Genomic DNA, 18,282 nt, shown 5'->3' on the forward strand with positions numbered 1-18,282 from the left:
TCAGATGAAGAAACAGGCTCAGAGAGCAGACTAGCGAGCTGGGATCAGAACCAGCTGCCTGGATCCAAAGCCTGAGCTTGCTCCAGTCCCTCTTGTCCCCAGCCACCCTGCGGAGGTGCCCTCGCCCAGGGCCAGGAGGCGTGGGGGGCAAGACGGTGTCCCCTTCTGAGGAGCCATCTGGGGCACAGCAGAGGAGTGGCCTGCACCTTTCTGGTAAGTGGGCAGCGTTTTTAGAAGCTCCTCTTTGAGCCCCGCCCCTCCCCAGGCCACCTTCCACGTCCAACTTGAGAAAAAGCTCCTAATCCTTTTGCCCCCAAAAGTCCCTTTTGGGGGTTCATTTCCATCCCACTTCACACTACATGGCAGCTTTTGAAACACCATAGACACCCAAATGGTTTCTGAAATAAAAATTCATCTCCCTCCCCCGAGGGAAATCGAATGGTATCAGGATGTTCCGGCTCGGACCCCGCACCTTGGTGTTCAGTGTGTGCGGCTGTTCTGTGCACCAACATAAGCACCCACCTCTGCTGGGGAGATTCTTTCGAGCCCGGGGCTGTGCTGGGTGCTCCGTATTTACAATCTTGTTTCAACTGTCACAGTAACTCTGGGAGATTGGTATTACTGTACCCATTTTACAGAGGAGGACAATGAGGTTAGGCTCGATTTATCAGATGCTTTCTTCCCAGAAAGGGGGAGTATATCCTTGATGGATGAGGAGGCGTTGAGAGGGAGAAAGGGGGCGCCTCTGTTACCCCGAAATCCTCCAGCACTGCCCTACATGGGATAAAAGAGCGTGAGAGGCATAGCCCCCCGCTTGCTGCCTATACTTCTCCTCCCGAGGAAGGAGTGGAAAATCTCTGAACTGCGCATCTAGAGACACGGGTTTGAGCTCCAGCTCTGCCTTGATCTGGAGCACATTTCTTTACTCCTCTGAACCTTAGTGTTGTCAGCCGGGTGTGGGAGTCCACGCAGCAGAGGGATTTTGGGGTTCTAGATTCCTCATGGCCTATCAGCCTCACCCCAAAGTTTCCCCCCAAAGTCCCCCTACGACTACCATCCCCCTGCTCCCCCACCTCGTGACAAGCTGCTTCCGGAGGTCAGATGGTGGCCAGAAGCCAGAAACCCAGGGGCACTTGTGTACCATGACCAGCCCCCAACCAGCATCTTTGTGGGGCTAGCAGATCAAAGTTCCTCTTTTCCTCTTGCACTCTGTGGTCCCCAGATAAACTCTAAGAGACATCTTGCACAATGATTTACTGAGCACGGCCTATAAGAAAGTCACCGGGCTTAGTTCTCCAGGGGCCCTGAAGAGGTTTAAAACACGGTCCTGACCAAGAAGCTTGCGGTGTGGACCCAGATAATATTTTAGGAGAGATAGAACATGATAATAGTAATATGGTGGTCAAGAGTGGGGTCCTGGGCTCAACTCCCAGTTCCACACCAACTGTGTGACCTCGGATAAGTTACTCAACCCCTCTGACTTATGGAACCCACTGCATTTGGTTGGCACAGTGTCTACCTCATTAGGTTGCTGTGACTTGCCCAAAGTGACAGATCCAGGAAGTGCTACTAAGATGTGAGCTCCAAAATGAAAACAGAAGGTGTCTCTTGACAGCAGAAACTGGCGAAAATTAGAAAGTTGGGCAACACTAAGGGCTGGTGGGTGTGGAGCGGGGTGGCCACCCCAGAGAACAACCTGGGACCATTTAGAATACCTACAGATGGCAGGCCCTCCAACCTAGCAATTCAGTTCTGGCGTAGGTACCTCCCAGAGAAACGCTCCCACAGCTCCAGGAGGACACCCATTGGCGGATGCTCAGCGCTGTGCCATTTCAGATCACAGGGAGCTGGAGGCCACCTGGGTGTCCACTGCTGGAGAAAGGACAGTAACAAGCAGCCACTGCGATCCACAGAGGAGGATGCAGTGATTAGAAGCAACAGACCAAATGCGTATAGAGCAACGCAGGTGGATCTTAACAACATGATAGAGAGTAAAAAAGTAAGAAACAGAATGAGCTCTGATGGCCCAGTCCTAGACGTGCAGAGTGACATAGACGCACATAAAAAAACAACACATATTTGACAGGAACACATGCAAACAAGAGGCACCTTGGACGTATTAGAATGGGTGCCCAGAAAGGGGAAAGAGGAAGGCAGAAAGGGAAATTAACTAAGAGAGATGCCTTGTGCGGACTGCAGGCTAGAGTGTACTGTGAAGCAGGGCGTGCAGTCAACCCAATGTGGGAAGGCTCCTGAAGTGTAAAAGAAAAAAAACAATGGAAGCTTCAAGGGGTGCGGTGTTTCTGTGACTCGCCAACAAGGCCTCATAGAGCCCTAGCTGATCAAAAAGGAACAAACACGCACTCTTGCCACCCTCCAAGCTGCCAGGGATGGGGTGATCTAGGGCCATGAGCCCCCGGTCCTGGGAGGGAGATGAGAATGTACAGGCCTTGGAGATGGATGGAGGAAGGCAGGCCCCGTCTGCAGAGGAGGAAGCCCCAGCCCTCTGGCCTGCTCTTTGCTGGCCCAGTGTGGGCATCCCAGGAAAGTAAGACAGAGAGGATTTGCAGAAACTGCGGGTCTGACTCAAGACTTTCACTTCCCAGAGGGGCTGGAGGAGGTCACAAGAGACGGAGGGGAAACTGAGGCATGTGGCAATGCTGAAGGGCTTATGGGGTTGGAAGGCAGCTGGTGGTTCTGGTCATAACAGGCAGGAAGATTGGAAGACGTGTGTGTGTCTGTGTGTGCACGCACATGTGCACACATGCATGTGTATGTGCATGTAATAGGGGGAAGCAGGCCAGACAAGCTTCATCTCAGGAGCAGTCTGGAAATATCGCTACTGGTTGACTCCGGTACCTGACTCCCACTGCAGGCTTCTCATCTGTGCCACAAGGGGCTTGACTTGGTGTATAGATTCAAAGACAAGGCTTGAGGGGCCCGCCCCATGGCCTAGTGGTTAAGTTTGGCATGCTCCACTTTGGCGGCCAGGGTTGGGATTCCAGGCATGGACCTACACCACTCGTCAAGCCATGCTGTGGTGGTGACCCACATATAAAATAGAGGAAGATTGGCACAGACGTTAGCTCAGAGCGAATCTTCCTCAGGGGAAAAAAAAAAAAAAAAAAAAAAGAGGCTTGAGTCAGGCCCATAGGCCTAGGTGTTTTGTTTCCCAATACAATTCGTGTGTGTGTGTGTGTGTGTGTGTGTGTGTGTGTGTGTGTGTTTTAATTACCATCACAAAGTCTCCATACAGAGTACACAAATGATTGTTGCCAGAATCCCCACTACTCCCTATTGCCTTCCACCTGGCCCCATTTTGCACAATTATGGCCCCTCAGGCATTTGAGTCTGCAAACCTTGCCTTGGAGACCCTTTAAGGTCCCTTCTATCTCTGACCTGCTAGAAAGATGACGGCTTGGGATGGATGGGTGATTGGGGAAGGGAGAGGCAGAATTAAATTCCGTCCTGCCCCACAATGGAATTGAGATGCCCAGGAGGGTCTCTTCCTAAAAAAAGCCTTGGAGGGGACTGGCCTTGAGCACCCAAACTGTCAATTCCACAAAGGGAAGGAGCGGGAAGTATGAGAGTTGTGGTATTTGGGGGTTTGAGTGTGTCTTCCAGCTTAGATTCCAGCTCAGGTTGAAAGGGATTAGGTGGTGAGCTCTCTGGGAACTGTGGGGCACAAAGTGTTGCTCCCCATTGGCCCCAGCCAGCTGCTCCGCCTGGCCCTCTTCGGTTCCAGCTACCTCAAGAATGTTGGCATTTCCATCGCAGCTCCCAGCCCCATCCAGGCTGGGAGCAGCCTATGCCGGGACAAAGGGTCCTCAGAACAGGAAAGCCAGGAATGCAGGCAAGACTGGCTCCAGTCCCTGGTCGCTGGGTTTCTCAGCAGCTGCAGGGAGGGCGGAGGAAGCGGACTGGCACAGCCAGGAGGCGCAGAGTTTACAACAGACTGGTGGACGGGATCAACACAGGGAGTCTGACCCCTGAGATCTGGGCCCTGCTCTGCATCTGACAGGCTGTGTGACCCTGGGCGTGCCCCTTTCCGTCTCTGGTCCCCACTGTCCTCAGCTGTTAAATAAAAGGGTCATACCAGCGCAGTGGCTTTCAAATGACATTGTACAAATCCCAGAACAGCTGGCGATGGAGCTATTCGATTAAAGGGGTTCGGGAGACCCAGAATCTCCCCTCCTCAAAAGGGGCTGCACAGAATATAGTTAAAAACACAACTCCAGGTGACAGTTTTCGCCTTGGCCTCCAGACTCTCCTTGATTTGACAATTTCAACTTGGGTAGTGGATGCTGCGGTGCGCCGCTCACGTCAGCCCCTTTAGGACCAGCTGCTGGAGGGCTAGTGGCTCAGAGCTCACAGCTCAGCCTCTCCGGGAACAGCCCAAAGTCAGGCCCCTTCTCCAGGGCAGCCCACGTGCGATGATTGGGCCCTCTGGGGGGCAAAGCTCTGGGCTCCGTGCCTCAATTTGGGATAGCCCCTGAGGGGCGTCCCAGTGTCAGGGCTCCCCGCGGGACGCGCCGAGACCTCGTTTGTGACTGTGGGCAGCCCAACCCCTCTCTCTGCCCAGTCCCGCTTCTTCCCATTCCCCCCGCACCCCGCTCCCTGCCCGTGACTCCTCCCAAACACGGCTCCCACGTGCAAATCTCCATCTCCAAGTCTGTTCCCGGGGAACCCCACCTGAAACACTTGGTTCTGTTTTGCCCCAAGTGGGGCCTGGAAATCACACAGAAGCCCAAAGAGGACCCCACAGAGACCACCTCCCAGAGCTCGGCAAGCCACTCGCCCAGAACATCCACCTCATGGCAACTGGGAAAATCTTAGAACTCGAATAAGACAACCTCGGCTGGTGCGTGTGCCTGTAAATAGCACGGTTACCAGGAGTGGGGGGCCTGGTAGTCCCGGGATGAGAAAGGACGGGACAAGCCGTAAGAGTGGCAGCCAGGGGAGAAGGGGTGGGCGTCAGTGTGGGTCCAGAATCAAGCTCCCTTCCGGCTTGCCCGGCCTCTCCCACCCCCAGTGGCCTCCTCTCTGCACGCCTGGCTGCAGTCAATGACCTGGAAAGGAGTCCAGCAAGTTTTTCTGGGATGAAAAGGTGAGCCTGGTGCTGGGGCGAGAAGGGAATGAGGATCCTGGAGCTGCAGTTGGCAAAGCCAGTCCTCACTGCTGGACCCAACACCCGCGCCGGGCCCGGCCAGGGTCTGATGACAGCGCCCAGCAGTTGACAGGCTCGGCTGTGAACCAAATAGCCTGGAAAGGTGCTAAACACACTGCAGCTCAGGCCTCACCCGCAGAGGTTCTGATTCAGTGAGATCAGGCAGGGCCAGGAATCTATATTTATAAATGAGCATCCTCCTTGTGCCCCACCCCCGACACACACGCTTGCCTTGTAGTGATTCTGAGAACTAAGATCGGTCTCACTTCCAAGGCAACCTGAGCTTCCACTTGCCAAGAAGACATGGCCCCTCGTCTTGCGTGGCTTTTCTCGAGCACAGGGACGTCTACAAGTCCTCTTCCCCTAAGAGAACCTTCCAGATCCTCCTCCATTTCTGCCACCTTTCCACTTCTCCCAGGCTGGAAACCCTGGGATCAGCTTGAACACTTCCTCGATTCTTCTATTTTTCCTCCCAAAAGCCCCTCAGTAGCCATCCACATGATCGAGTAGCCCCCAGCCCCACCGCCTAGATTGTTACAATGATTAGCGGACATTTGGTCCCGTCCAAAATGTCCATGAGTGTATTTGGTTCATGCCAAATGGTTTTGGACAGGATAAAATATCACGGACTTTTTGGCATGGACCAATGTCTTATGGACATTTTGGACAGGACTAAATATGACCAAGTATCAAGTACTTTTTGGCATGGACCAAATGCCTTATGGACATTTTGGACAGGACCAAATGTCCTGCAAGGGTTACAACAGCTGCCAAGCGTTTCCAATAATCCAGAGGCTCCCAAACTTCAGGCCTCCACCTGCCTCCTTCACAATTTGTGCATCCTATCTGCACCCTACCTGCTGTATAATTTACGGTAGTATTTTCCTTAAATCAACTTTTTAAAGAAACAAATAAATTTATTTTAAAAGAAAACTTTTCTAGAATTGAGAGCAGGGCCTCAAACACATACTTGGTACGAATGTTCCTAGCAGCACTATTCACAATAGACAGGAGGTGGAAACAACTCAAGTGTCCGTGGACAGAAGCATGGATAAACAAGATGTGGTCCATCCATACACTGGAATATCCTTCAGCCACCAGAAGGAACGAACTTCTGACCTATGCTGCAACATGGGTGAAGCTTGAAGACGTTGGGCTAGGTGATAGAAGCCAGACACAAGGACGAATATTGCATAATTCCACTTATATAAGGTACCTAGAGACCTAGAGTAGTCGAGTTCAATGAAACAGAAAGCAGAACGGTGGTTGCCAGGGGCTGGCGGGGAGGGGAGAACGGGCAGTTAATGTTAATGAGTTTCAGTTTGGGAAGATGAAAAAGTTCTAGAGGTGGATGGTGGGGATGGTTTCACAACATTGTGAATGTCCTGAATGGCGCTGAATTGTACACTGAAAAATGGTTACAGTGGTAAATTTCATATTATTGTTTTAAAAAATAAAACGCTCTGTCACTACCTCCCATGGGGGGAAAAAGTGTCCCCTGCCATTGAAAACAAAACAATATTAGCAAAATAATGCCGGCTGCCCTACCACCTTGTTAAAAAGAAACATCAGCCCGTATTCGAGGGCTGTTAAAGACACCTACAGACGAGGAGAAGGATTCCAGCTTCCTCCCTTTGAGAACCAGCGTCAACGCCTCTTCGAGAACCGTCTTTGGACCACGGATCACGACTGTGTCAAAGTCTCTGGAAACTTCCTCTCAGATCTTTCTATCCCATCCCTCAGGAATCTATAACCTTCACTCCTGGCACATTCTCTTCTTCCGTGGCCTTTCCAAAGGGCTTCTGCGCATGTCAGGCAATCATCTGGAAAGCGCTCACGTTTTATCCATCTTACAGATGGAGAGGGGAAGTCACTCGTCCAGGGTGACTGGTGGCAAGTCTGAAAATCAAGTCCAGAAACTTCCCTCTCTCCCTCAGGCCACTTCCCTGCTTGCCCAGGACTGACCCCCGGCCTTGGCACAGGGTTCTTGTGTTAATTTCCCGACTCTACTCTTCACAAGGTAGCAGTTTCTGAGGTCTCAAGATGTGAAACCAGGTCCCTGCCATGGGACAGATTTTGCTCTATCAGCAAGTTTCCCTCTGACTACCCAGGACCTGCCCTGCATTCCTGGAGGGTCACACCCCTGCCCAGGCACTGGACTGGGCTCTTGGAAGACCTGGGTTCAAATCCTGACTCTGCCAACCACTCGGCTACGCAGCCTTTGACAAAACCTCGCCAACAAGTCCCCAGAGGTTTTGTAACATGGAGAGGGGACGGAGGTTGGACCGCATCAGCGCTTCTCATATACGACCTTTGGACCACTAACATAAGAATGCCAAGGATGGAAGTTTTAACCTGCGTGGGGAGCCCCACCCCAGGCCCAACCAATGGGATCCGGGGGCGGGGTTTGGGACCTGTACTTTCAACAGCCTCCCTGGTGATTCCCATGTGCCGGAAGCCTGGGACCCCGGCCTGGGCTCGGTCATCTCTGAGGACCCTTCCACTGCGCATCCTGGGATCCGGGAGACCAGGTCCTTGCCTCAGGCAGCTTGGGATTGAAAGGCGATGCTCTGCTGGGTTCCCTCCCTCCCACTTCAGCTCCACCAGACCCTACAGCAAGAAGCATCAATTTCCTTAACCTTCTGATTGGCTGGGAGTATTTCTTTTCTTAGGGAAGGGGGTGTGGCGCATAAACAGAACACTTCCTGACAAAGTTAGGAAGTGGAGGGTGTGGCGCTGTGGACTCGTGAGCTCGCGTTCCCTCCCATGTGTCACCTCTGGTGGAGAGAGGGGCTGTGGGACCCAGAGGAGGACTGCAGGTTTTAAGGGTCCCAAACAGAGCTAGACATGGTGGCTTCAATTCTGGAGTTCTGGGACTCCAGAGCGCCCCCTCTTTCTGGGACCCCTTAGTTTCCCTCCGCGGAGGGCGTGGCTCGGGACTCTAAAGTGAAGGGGAGATGCCAGTGGTCAAAGACAGTCCGGGAAAGCCCCCCGCCCTCCGTCAAAGATCGTCAAAGAGGATTGAGGATCTCTCCAGTCCGCCTGCCCATAGCCCTCCCAGTGCAGGGGACCCCACCAGGAGGGCTGGGTACCCAGACTCCAGAGTTAAAACAGGAATATGATCCGACCGGGAAACTGAGGCTCAGAGAAGGGCGGCCCTGGCTCAAGGTCCCCCGTAGAGGGAACGCCTGTGTCCCCCGCTCTGCACGCCCCTGCACGCCTGTACGGATTCCAGGACGCGCAGTGTCTCCAAGCCATGGTTTGGCCCTGCCGCATGTCTCTGCTCTGCGCGCCCCTTCTGCGTCCCAGTCTCCGCTCCCACCTGGCTTTCCCCGCCGCCGCCCCTCAGCCGGGCGCTCTGGGCACGGCAGCCCAGCTCCCGGGTCCCGGCTCCCTTCCTGCGTGGAGTCGTTCCAGGGCTGCTGGAAACGAGGAGTTTCCCGGGTCTACACTTTGCCCATTCCCTTCTCCCTCCTCCTACCCTTCCTGTGTGACCTGGAGCAAGTAGCTCTCAGTCTCTGAGCCTCGATTCCCAGCCCGACTTTAGGGACTGCAGAGGGTTCCTACCGCGGTTCCCCGGACTCGCGCGCGCTGCCGGCGGCTTCTCCCTCCCGCCAGCTCTGGGGCTTTGGCGAGCCTGGGGCGGACCCGTCGCCACCCCACCTTCACCTGCTGCGGCGGCTCTTGCTCTCTTTCACTTTCTCTCTCCACCGCGGGGCTTGGGCCAAGCGGTGAGCAAGCAGGCACCCACGCCTCCCTCTGCTGCGCCCACCACGTGCTTTCTCAGAAGCGCCTGAAATGCACTCCTACACTCGGGGGCGCGCAGAGCGTCCAGTTAGCTCCTCCAGATAGCCAGTCCCGTGCCCGGGGGAGCCAGCGCGCCCAGGGGCGAGCAATCTGCAAGCCCTGGTATGCAGGGAGCTCATCCACACCCCTGGGTGGCTCTGCATTACTCTCCAGCTCCGCCACACCGTGAAGGTGGCAAACTACTCCCGCAGGGTGCACGGACCCATAGACTTGCTCGCTGAGCCATTCTCTCCTGGGAAGCCGGATGTCCTTGGGAGCAAGAGAAAACTCCTCAGGGACCTTCAGTGGCTGGTAAGCCAGCCCGGGGAAACCCTGCGTTCCCATTACCGCACCCCTGGCGCCATTCCTCCTGTCCTTCCTCCTCCACAGGCCTTGGACACTTGCTCTGCCCTCCGTCCTTGGGGACATCCCTTGTCTTCCCAGATTTGGATCTCCCAGGCTCATCTGGAATTGAGGGGGTGGGCCGAGGTGACTTCTGGCCATTCTCCCGCCTCAAAAACTCCCCCTACAAGCTCTGACTGCATACAACAGAGCTGGCAAACTTGTCATCAATCTGTGGGTTCGAGGATATACACGCAGCAACGGCAACACCAAGAAGATTGGTTTCCTGTGATGATAAATTTCTCTAAGATACCAGGCAGCGAGCTCGTCGAAGCCTTTGAACGCTCACCAACACCCAATAAGAGTTTCCCCCTTAACCCATTTACAGTCCAGAAAAACAGCCTCAAAAAAGGTGGGTGACAGGTTCAGTGCCACGCCACATGCAGCCAACAGGGCAGCTGACATTTAAACCTGCCGCACTGCCTTCAGAGCTGCCGCCAGGTGTCTGTGCTATGCTGTCTCTCCCCGTCTGCCCCCCCTCCCATTTCTTCCCCCAAAACATCATTTGGAAACTGGAGAGAGGGCAGCTTCTGACCAGGTGACAGGCTATCGCCAGCCCGCTGGGGCTCAGTGGCTACCCCAAGGGACTGACTCCAGTTTTGCTTTCTCTGCTCCTGGGGGATGGGGTGGGTCTGGCAGGGGTCCCATCCTTTGAGGGCACCCCTCAGTGTTTACCCGGAGGAGAGAGGACCTTGTGGTTGGCTCAGCCAGGCAATCGATGCTGAGAGCTAACGACACACCCCCTGAAAGTTTGCTCTCTAGGACCCTTCAAGCTGATAAGCCCTCTCACATTCCAGGCATCTGGGCTGAACTGAATGTCCCTCAAGTGGAGGAAGTGGCCGACCAGCTCACTTCTTCCAACAGCCCCAGCAAGACAAGGACCTCTCTTTCCGGCCCCCGCTCCCCAGTTCAGAGCGGTGTCTCTGTTTATTGGGGTGGTGGGACCAGCTGAGACCTCACCCTAAATTAAGAAGTATTCTCAGCCCCAGCTTCCTCCCCCAGCCTCTTTACCTTGGGGCTCTGGCAGGTAGGACCTCGCGGGACGTGGAGCCAGGCAACGCATGGTGTGGGAGATGCGGTGAGGCAGCAGCTCCTGGAGTGTGGCAGCCTCTTCGGCGCCCTCAGCCTGCCCAATGATGCCTTCGGACACCCAGCTCAGGAGCAGGCGGCCTCATCACTGGCCTGTCTCTCTAGCCGGGTCAGAAGCCCGCCAACACTGAGCCGGCATGCAAAGGAAGCAAGCAAGGGACCAGCAGAAAACTCTCCCCCTTCAAGGTGGCCTCAAACCGTCAGATTTCTGCATTGAGACGTGCTCTAATTTGTCCACACTCCCTTAGAGCCTCCTCTTGCCTCTGATGTTAATTTCGGTTCCTTGTTGTGGTGGTTTTGTAAGGTTGTGAGTTGTCTGTTGTGGGGGCCCTTCCACATGCTAACATTCTGAAATGATGGGGAACACAACGGAGCCATGCTGGTGCCAGCTGCCAACATCTGCCATCCTCTGCAGGATGGGGCCAGGATCAGAGCCCCACAAATGCCTCAAGGCAAGCTGGGAGCCCCTGCGGGGGTCCAAAGACTTCCCAGATTCCACTCCCCGCCCTCACCCCCACCCCCACCCCAAATGGCCCTGGATTTCCCTGGAGATCATGCGTGGTCCTCCCATCGTTTTTATTCCAAGACTTTGGACTGAAACGTAAATTACACTTGAAGAGGTGTTGCCCCTAATATGCTGTACTTATAGCCAGAAGGTTTGGGGTGACACGTAGATGGGGTGCTAATAACCTTGACTCAGATGGGGAGAAAGTTAGCGCTCTTTCAAGTCCCTGCCCGTGCTCCTGGCGGCATCCAGGGGAAAGTGTCAGTTTGGGGCTAAAATGTCTTTCATGCCTCTTGGAATGCACGATTTTCCCATTTCACAGAGATCAGCCCCCGGCCTCAAGCCTTCATTAGACAACTGTATCGGGCTAGAATTGAATAACTTGCTTCTGCTCTCCTGTTTAATCGTCACCTTCTATGTGTGGCATTCTTTTTCACTGATGGTGGACATAAACTTTCCTTAAAAAATAAAGTTGAAAATAAAATGTGAGTGGTCTGAAAAAAACCATCAAGTAAATAATAATGTAGGTGGTGTGTAGATGTCCCGGGCGGGCGGTGCGGGGGGTACCGAATGAATGGAGGTTGGGAAACAATGACTTCAGCGCATTATGCATTTTTACTGAAAGAACACTGGGTCCAGAGGACCAAGAGCTGACTGTCTCTTCTTCCTGTGACTTCCTTGGACCCCTTGCTTGCCTTGTGTGGGCCTCAGTTTCCCCATATAGGAAATGATGATAAAGATGCCTATCTTTCTACGGTGATTATTTCGAAGCAGTTGCTACTTTCAGAAGTCCCTGGGGGGAAGTAGACAGACAAAGGAGAATGCTGATAGTTAAGTGGAAACAGAGCCTTGCTTGGTTAGGTGAACAAAACAGAAGTGACGAATTTTAGAAATCCCAAGAAGTCTCATCTTCCCATAACCTGGTGCCCCGTGACCATTCAGGTGTCTAGAGGCCACCTACGGGAGTCCCTCCCTGTCGTCAGAGGCAGCCAGCTCTAAAGGCCATGGCCAAGGCTGTTCTGAATCAGCTTGGTGGCAGGGCACAGCTTGGAAGGAGAGTCAGCCAGGCCTGGGGGTGCACTTGCCTGGATGTCATTCTCTCTCACCTGGTCACCTGGACAACAGCTGCAGGTGACTGCTCAATCTCTTTACGGCTTCCCTCACCCCACCCCACCCCCAGATCCATGCCCTGCAAGACCTGAATCTGATCCTGCCCGTATCAACCCAGAGGGATTCTGAACACGGCGGTGGCGAGTGCCAGGCTGTGTGTTTGGCGAGATGGCACAAGCAGGGGCTGGAGTACAGAGACCAGGGAGGAGCTGTTGCGGTGTGCAGCCAGGAGCTGATGCGGGGCTGGATTTCAGCAGAGGCGGTAGAGATAGAGGGATGAGGAGAGGGGCCAGGCGGGCGCAGAGGCAGGATGACCAGCCTCCTGGACGGAGCGGATGGGGCAAGGAGCAGGGCGGAGGGACCAAGCCAGCTGCGACCTGGCATTTCTGCCTGTTAAGACACCCAGCACTCCTGCTCATATTCCTCTTCAAGACTCCCCCAGAAGGGGTGACCGTTCTCCTGCTTTGGATAAAGGAGATTCCTTCCCGACTGAGGGGCCTCTGGGCGCTGTGGAAGCCGGCCTTGCCCTGGGCATCTGAATTTCTTTGTCTCCAGTCAGGATCTAGCACGACAGATAACTAGCTACCAGCAGAAGCGTTGTTCAAGTTACCGGTCTGGGGTCCCCCGCCAAGTACCATAGAGGAGAGATGAGGGACACTTTGATCTTCTAAGGACGGTGAGCATTGCAGAAAGCTTGCCAGCCCTTGCCGGGGTCTCTGCAAACTGAGCCCGCTCGGCCCGCCCTGTGTCCCTTGCTCAAGCAGGGTCCCCTCCAGGACCAGCTCCTGCCTTCTCCCCATCGGGCCATATTTTAGCCATCCTTCAAGGCCCCAATTCTTGCCTTCACCACCCTTCCAGCTAAGAACAATCTTCTGCTTTATTCATTTTTAGGAAGCTTCTTGCCACGTATTTGGCAATAAATCACGGACTTCCCATTTCACAAGTGTTGACCCTGCAGCCTCTGATTAGATCAAAATGTCGTTGATGTCTGGGAGCCGGTGTCTTGTTTTCTTATGTAAAAGGCACACTACTCCAGGGTTGTTTGAATGAATGGGTGGAGTTTGGGTCTGAATCATCAGGGCGGACTCAAGTCCCCAGTGGATGGACAATCCTCCCTTAGCAGGTTGTGCGTGCCTTTTCTTATGCTTTTTTGTGACCACCATAGCTCCTAGCAGGTGCTAAAGAAATGATTAAGGAGGAGGGAACGAAAGAAGGTGGAGAGAAAGGAAGGAAAAGAGATCGGAGAGAGGTAGGTGAATAGATAGAATAAAACAGATGTGTATCCCAATTAGGCAGGTAGGAAGGTGAATTAGAACACAGATCCATTAGCAGGTCAACACGGAAGCGGATGAGATGGTAGGAAGGCGGGAAAATAAGTTGTTACATAAATATACAGGCAATTAGGTAAGGGGAAAGATTGATAAATTGAGAAGTAGAAATAAGCTGATGAATTGATAAGTAGATGTTAGCAGGGGGTTAGAGAGACCAGGGCAGGATGAGGGCAGGCAGCAGGGGGGCTGGGCACGTGGCTGGAGAGACCCATACAAGGTGAGCAGGGCCTTGGATGTGCTGCTAAGGGTAACAACAACACAGAACAGAAACCGTGCTTGGTTGAGTCGGGCAGCGGGCAGGGAGCCAAGCTGAGCGTGGAGCGGGCCAGCGGTGGGCCAGGGAAAACCCATGGGGAAGTGCCAGCTTCCGGGAGCAGGTGTTTCTCCTTCTGAGGCACCTGGGCGTGACAGTGAAGTGGGTCTGACTGACTGGGAAGCCTCCCAAGGTGAAAGGACCAGAGTTGTCCTCACCAACCTGTCTCCTTCCAGGAGGCAAGGAGGGTCCCCGGATCAGAGCAGGAAGGGGCTCCGGGGCAAGGAAGGAGGGGAGACAGAGGGCGCAGCCCCTCTCCTCGCTGTGGTCCTCGTTCTGGTGGCTCTCATCCTAGGGACCAAATGGGGAAGGAAGCTGGAGGGAGAGCTGGGCCGCCTGGGGCCGCCTCCTTTTCCAGTAAATCAGGCTGCATCCTAGAGGGAGCCTTTGTTCTGTGGTTCCTAGAACAGTGTCCTCATGGACAAAAATACCTCTTCAGGAAAACACAGAGTGACAAAGTAGCAATGGGAAGCCAAAGAAAATATGAAACCATGCTGGGGCAGGATGTCCTACAGCCTCTGAGAAAGCTTTCTGCAAAGGCCCTGTGGGCTCCACTCCCTTCACAGACCCGAGGCTGGCTGGGTCTGACCTCGCCCCCGTCACCCTTCTGTTGACCTGGGGTCTGTGGCAGCCCTGAACCAGCTTTCCTCTCACAGAGAATACATATGCCTTATGTTGGATCATGTCACTCAGAACAGCCCCTCTGGGTCCTACTATCACCTCCATTTTACAGAAGGGGAAACTGAGGCCCAGAGGGGTCCCAGGAAGTGCTCATGGTCACACCCCTTGGGAGGAGGGAGTCACCACTGGCTCCTGGGCCATCTGAGGCCACAGCCCATGCGTTTCATCGAGTGTCAACCGAGAGCATGGGCCACATTGACTCATTTCTTGGACTGACACAGCACTCAGGCACTCAGCCCTGTGTTTCGCATGGAGCAGGTGTCTAGATATTGTGTGGGGCCCCCAGTGAGACTGTAGACACGATCGTTTTCTTAGCACCTCAACCCCCTGGTTTATTTTCCCCCTGTCTAATTTGCCTTGCCGTTAGCTCGTCCTGGAGTTATCTGTCTAATGCCAAGTGCTGCCTTGGATAGTTGCCCAGCTAGCATTTCCTTTAAACCTCACTGTGGCCCTGGGAGTTTTCTATCATCTCTCTCATTTTAGAGACCAAAAAACCGAGGGTCAGAGTGGTCCAGTCATGTGGCCAACGTCGCACAGTTTGTAAGTTGCAGAGCATGGCCTCAGACCCAGAGCTGTCTCTGGCATCCAGCCTGGTTCTTTTTCCATCACCTCCATCCTAACTCTCTTCTCTGGCCTCACGTTGCCCTTCCAGGCATTGTTACCCACTGTCGGCCAAAATTCGCCCAAGCGTTTGCTCTGATTTCCCAGGGAAGCTGCTGAGTCCCGTCAGGACAAGGACCCTGACTCCCAGGCCACCCCCAAGCTCGCCGGGGGTTGGATGCCCACATGCTGCTTTGTGTAGCAGAGTCAGAGCCCCAAGCTCACGTCCCCAGAAGTGGGCTTTCTGCACAACTGCAACCGAAGAGCTGCGAGATCTGAGGCACCTTCTGAATCATCGCGCGGTTTCACTTTGAAGACGGTCAGCCTGTTTCTGGTATGTTTACACTTCCCCCTCAGCTTGTTTGGAAGAGGCGGCCAAGCAGAAAGTGCAGCAATGTGGCCCCCTCCCCAGGCCATGACCTGAGGCAAATCACTTAACCTCTCCGTGCCTCAGTTTACTCATCTGTAAACTGAGAATCAGAGTGGTGCAAGAACCATTCACCCACCGATCTACCCACCCATTGCCCATGCACCCGCCCACCCATCACCCATCTACCCATCCACCCACCCATCTACCCATCCACCCACCCATCACCCATCTACCCATCCACCCACCCATCTACCCATCCACTCACCCATCACCCATCTACCCATCCACCCACCCATCTACCCATCCACCCACCCATCACCCATCTACCCATCCACCCACCCATCACCCATCTACCCATCCACCCACCCATCTACCCATCCACTCACCCATCACCCATCTACCCATCCACCCACCCATCTACCCATCCACTCACCCATCACCCATCTACCCATCCATCCACTCATCACTCATCCACCTACCCACCGGCCTGTCCACCTATGCGTGCATCCCTCATTCACCCATCCATCCATCCAACCTTCAACAAATACACACTGCCCACCCTGTGCCAGGCACTGTGATGGGCATTTGGACTGCATCTATGCTGGAAACATAGATCCCTGCCCTTGTGGAGCTTATTTTTCAGTGGGAGAGTCAGACAACAAACAAAAAACATAACGCAATGTAAAATATAGAGAAGGTGAAAATATCAGTCGAAAGAGGGGGCTCAGAGTGTGGGCAGGGAGTTGCAATTCTAAATGGAATGGTCAGGGTAGGCCTCGTTGAGAAAGTGACATCTGAGCAAAGAGCTGAAGTACCTGAGGAGGTTGGCTAAGAGGATGTCTGGAGGAGTGTTCCAGATGGAGAGAACAGCACATGCAGAGGTCCTGAGGTAGGCAGCATGCCAGGCCTATCCCAGGAACAGAGAGGGTGCCGGCATGGCTGGAGTAGATGGGCAAGGCAGAAGTAGGGAATGAGAGCAGAGCAGTAATAAGAGCCAGATCACGAAGGGCCTTGTGGGCCATTGTCTGGATTTAGCTTTTCCTCTGAGTGACATGGGGAGCCATAGCAGGGTTTGGAGCCGGAGAGAGGCAAGATCTTTCTAGGGTTGTAGAGAGAGTTACAAAAACTTCACATGGATGATTTCCTCTTCTGAACCCCTGTTGAAACTGAAGTCAGTGCCCTTTATTTACAACCCACGCAATTCTCTTTCCCTGTTCTCCTTCCGCACTGAAGCTGCTCCTTCCCCCGGTCCCGCAGGAGCACATCTGCCTGTAGACCTTGGCCAAGCCTTGCAGCCCAGAGGGGAGCTGGCCCGGAGACCAGGAAACAGAGCAGGGAAAGGAAGCCATTTGTCCTTCTCTGTCTCCCAGCCCCCTGAAGACCGCGCCAGCCTGAGCCCAGTTCCTTTTCTAGAGTCTCATGGGACAGAAATATAAATATTACATCCCCAGAGAGGAAATGGAGTTAAAGAAGAGGAACCAGTGCTTGAGCAGAGAGAGGTGGAGGGAGGGGCGGAGGTGTTGGGCGGTCTCACGTACAGGAGTGTGCAATTTGGGGGGTGGGGGGGTATCAAGGAGAGAGGAAGGCTTCGACCCCCCCCAGGTTGGCATGTGCGCCCCCATCAAGGGCACACAGGCTGCTTGCACTCCCATTAAGAGGCCAGGGAGATCATTTACATCATAAAGATGGCCCGTCTCCCCAGGGGTCTGTTAGGAACTGAGAGTAAAAGATGCGCCCCAGAAACCTGTAGAGACCGTAGGGGTGAGAACTGAGCCCCGAAGACAGCCAATCCCATTTCAACTTGTGTCTTGGCAGAAGCATTGGAGAAATACCCGCACCGCCCTGGTGCCCCTGGCAAGACCATCAAAAGGTTTTTTACCCCTCAAGGCCGGGTTGAGTGTAAAAGCTTGTCGCCTCCAAAGCCAGCCTCCCCCACTTCCCACCTGGGGACCCCGGGGGATGTCATCTCAGTTTTCTTCTTCATGTGTGGAATAAGAACGGAGCTCATCAAAGGGCTTAGGGTGGGCGTGAGAACTACCTAAGTGGGTGCTGGAATGTGCATAGGCCGTGCCCGGGCACTCAGTAAATACTCAATAAAACAGGAATCACTGTTATGAGCTCAAGTTTCAAGTTACTCGAAAACTATAAAGGGACCGAGAAGAGTGAGAGTTTATGACACCCAGTCATAAAATTGGAAAAGCACAGATTTGCGTTGAGACAGAACAAACTTTAGGAAGACCGTTGTTTGCCACAGAATGAAAATCTCTTTGTAACTGGGAAGGAAGACGTAGAATGTTCTAGAAGGCAAAGGTGCGAGTGGAAACAGTATGGAGTAGGCTTGTTTTTCTGATTTAAGATGCGTCGTGTCGTCAATACTCTTTTTAAAAATAAGACACTCTTTCCTTCTCTCCCTCTGATCTGGTTCTTAGTCTCTGCCTCTGTCTCTCTTTCTCTCTATCTCTCTTTCTCCTCATCTTCTTCCTCTTTCTTCTGGCTCTCCCTCCATCTCTCCTTTTCTCTGCCTCTTTCCGTTCTGTCTCTTCCTTCCTTCCTTTCTCTCTCTCCCTGTCTGTCTTTCAGTTTCTGTCTCTCTCTGTGACACAGATGCACACACATACACACAAATACCCACATATGCAAACATAAATGCACACACGTGCACAAACACACGCACTTGCACACGTATACAGACACGGCATCCTCTGCTCTCCAGCTCCTTGGCTCCTTCTCTCTGTGGCACCCCACTTCTCCATCTTTGAACCACAGTGATTGTGCCTGTATTCATCTTCCCCACTAGAGCATGAGTCTCTGGCACGCAGGTGCTGACCTGTGTACCTGTGCCCTCTCCATGCCAGGCCCTGTGCCTGACATGTCAAGGTGTCCCAGAGAGTGACCCAGGTGGGCATTTGGCGACATGCCTCCAGGATG

At 53.8% G+C, this 18,282-nt stretch overlaps 1 protein-coding gene across 5 annotated transcripts in view; it reads right to left on the reverse strand.

The window, feature by feature from the left end:
• CIITA (class II major histocompatibility complex transactivator) overlaps nucleotides 1-18,282 on the reverse strand; it is a 91,422-nt gene that overhangs the window by 27,419 nt on the left and 45,721 nt on the right. Inside the window, exon 1 of one of the 5 annotated variants that reach the window (XM_070566767.1) lies at nucleotides 10,367-10,737. The exons of 2 other annotated variants lie outside the window; for them this stretch is intronic. In XM_070566767.1, the coding sequence (XP_070422868.1) occupies nucleotides 10,367-10,418 (52 nt within the window). In that variant the 5' untranslated portion in view covers nucleotides 10,419-10,737. Of the gene's footprint in view, nucleotides 1-8,734; nucleotides 9,227-10,366; nucleotides 10,738-18,282 lie in introns of those variants that run through there. 2 more of the 5 variants (XM_070566769.1, XM_070566768.1) reach the window with 2 other exon arrangements.

This window comes from Equus przewalskii, chromosome 12, assembly GCF_037783145.1.
Source record: "Equus przewalskii isolate Varuska chromosome 12, EquPr2, whole genome shotgun sequence".
NCBI classification, from domain to species: domain Eukaryota; kingdom Metazoa; phylum Chordata; class Mammalia; order Perissodactyla; family Equidae; genus Equus; species Equus przewalskii.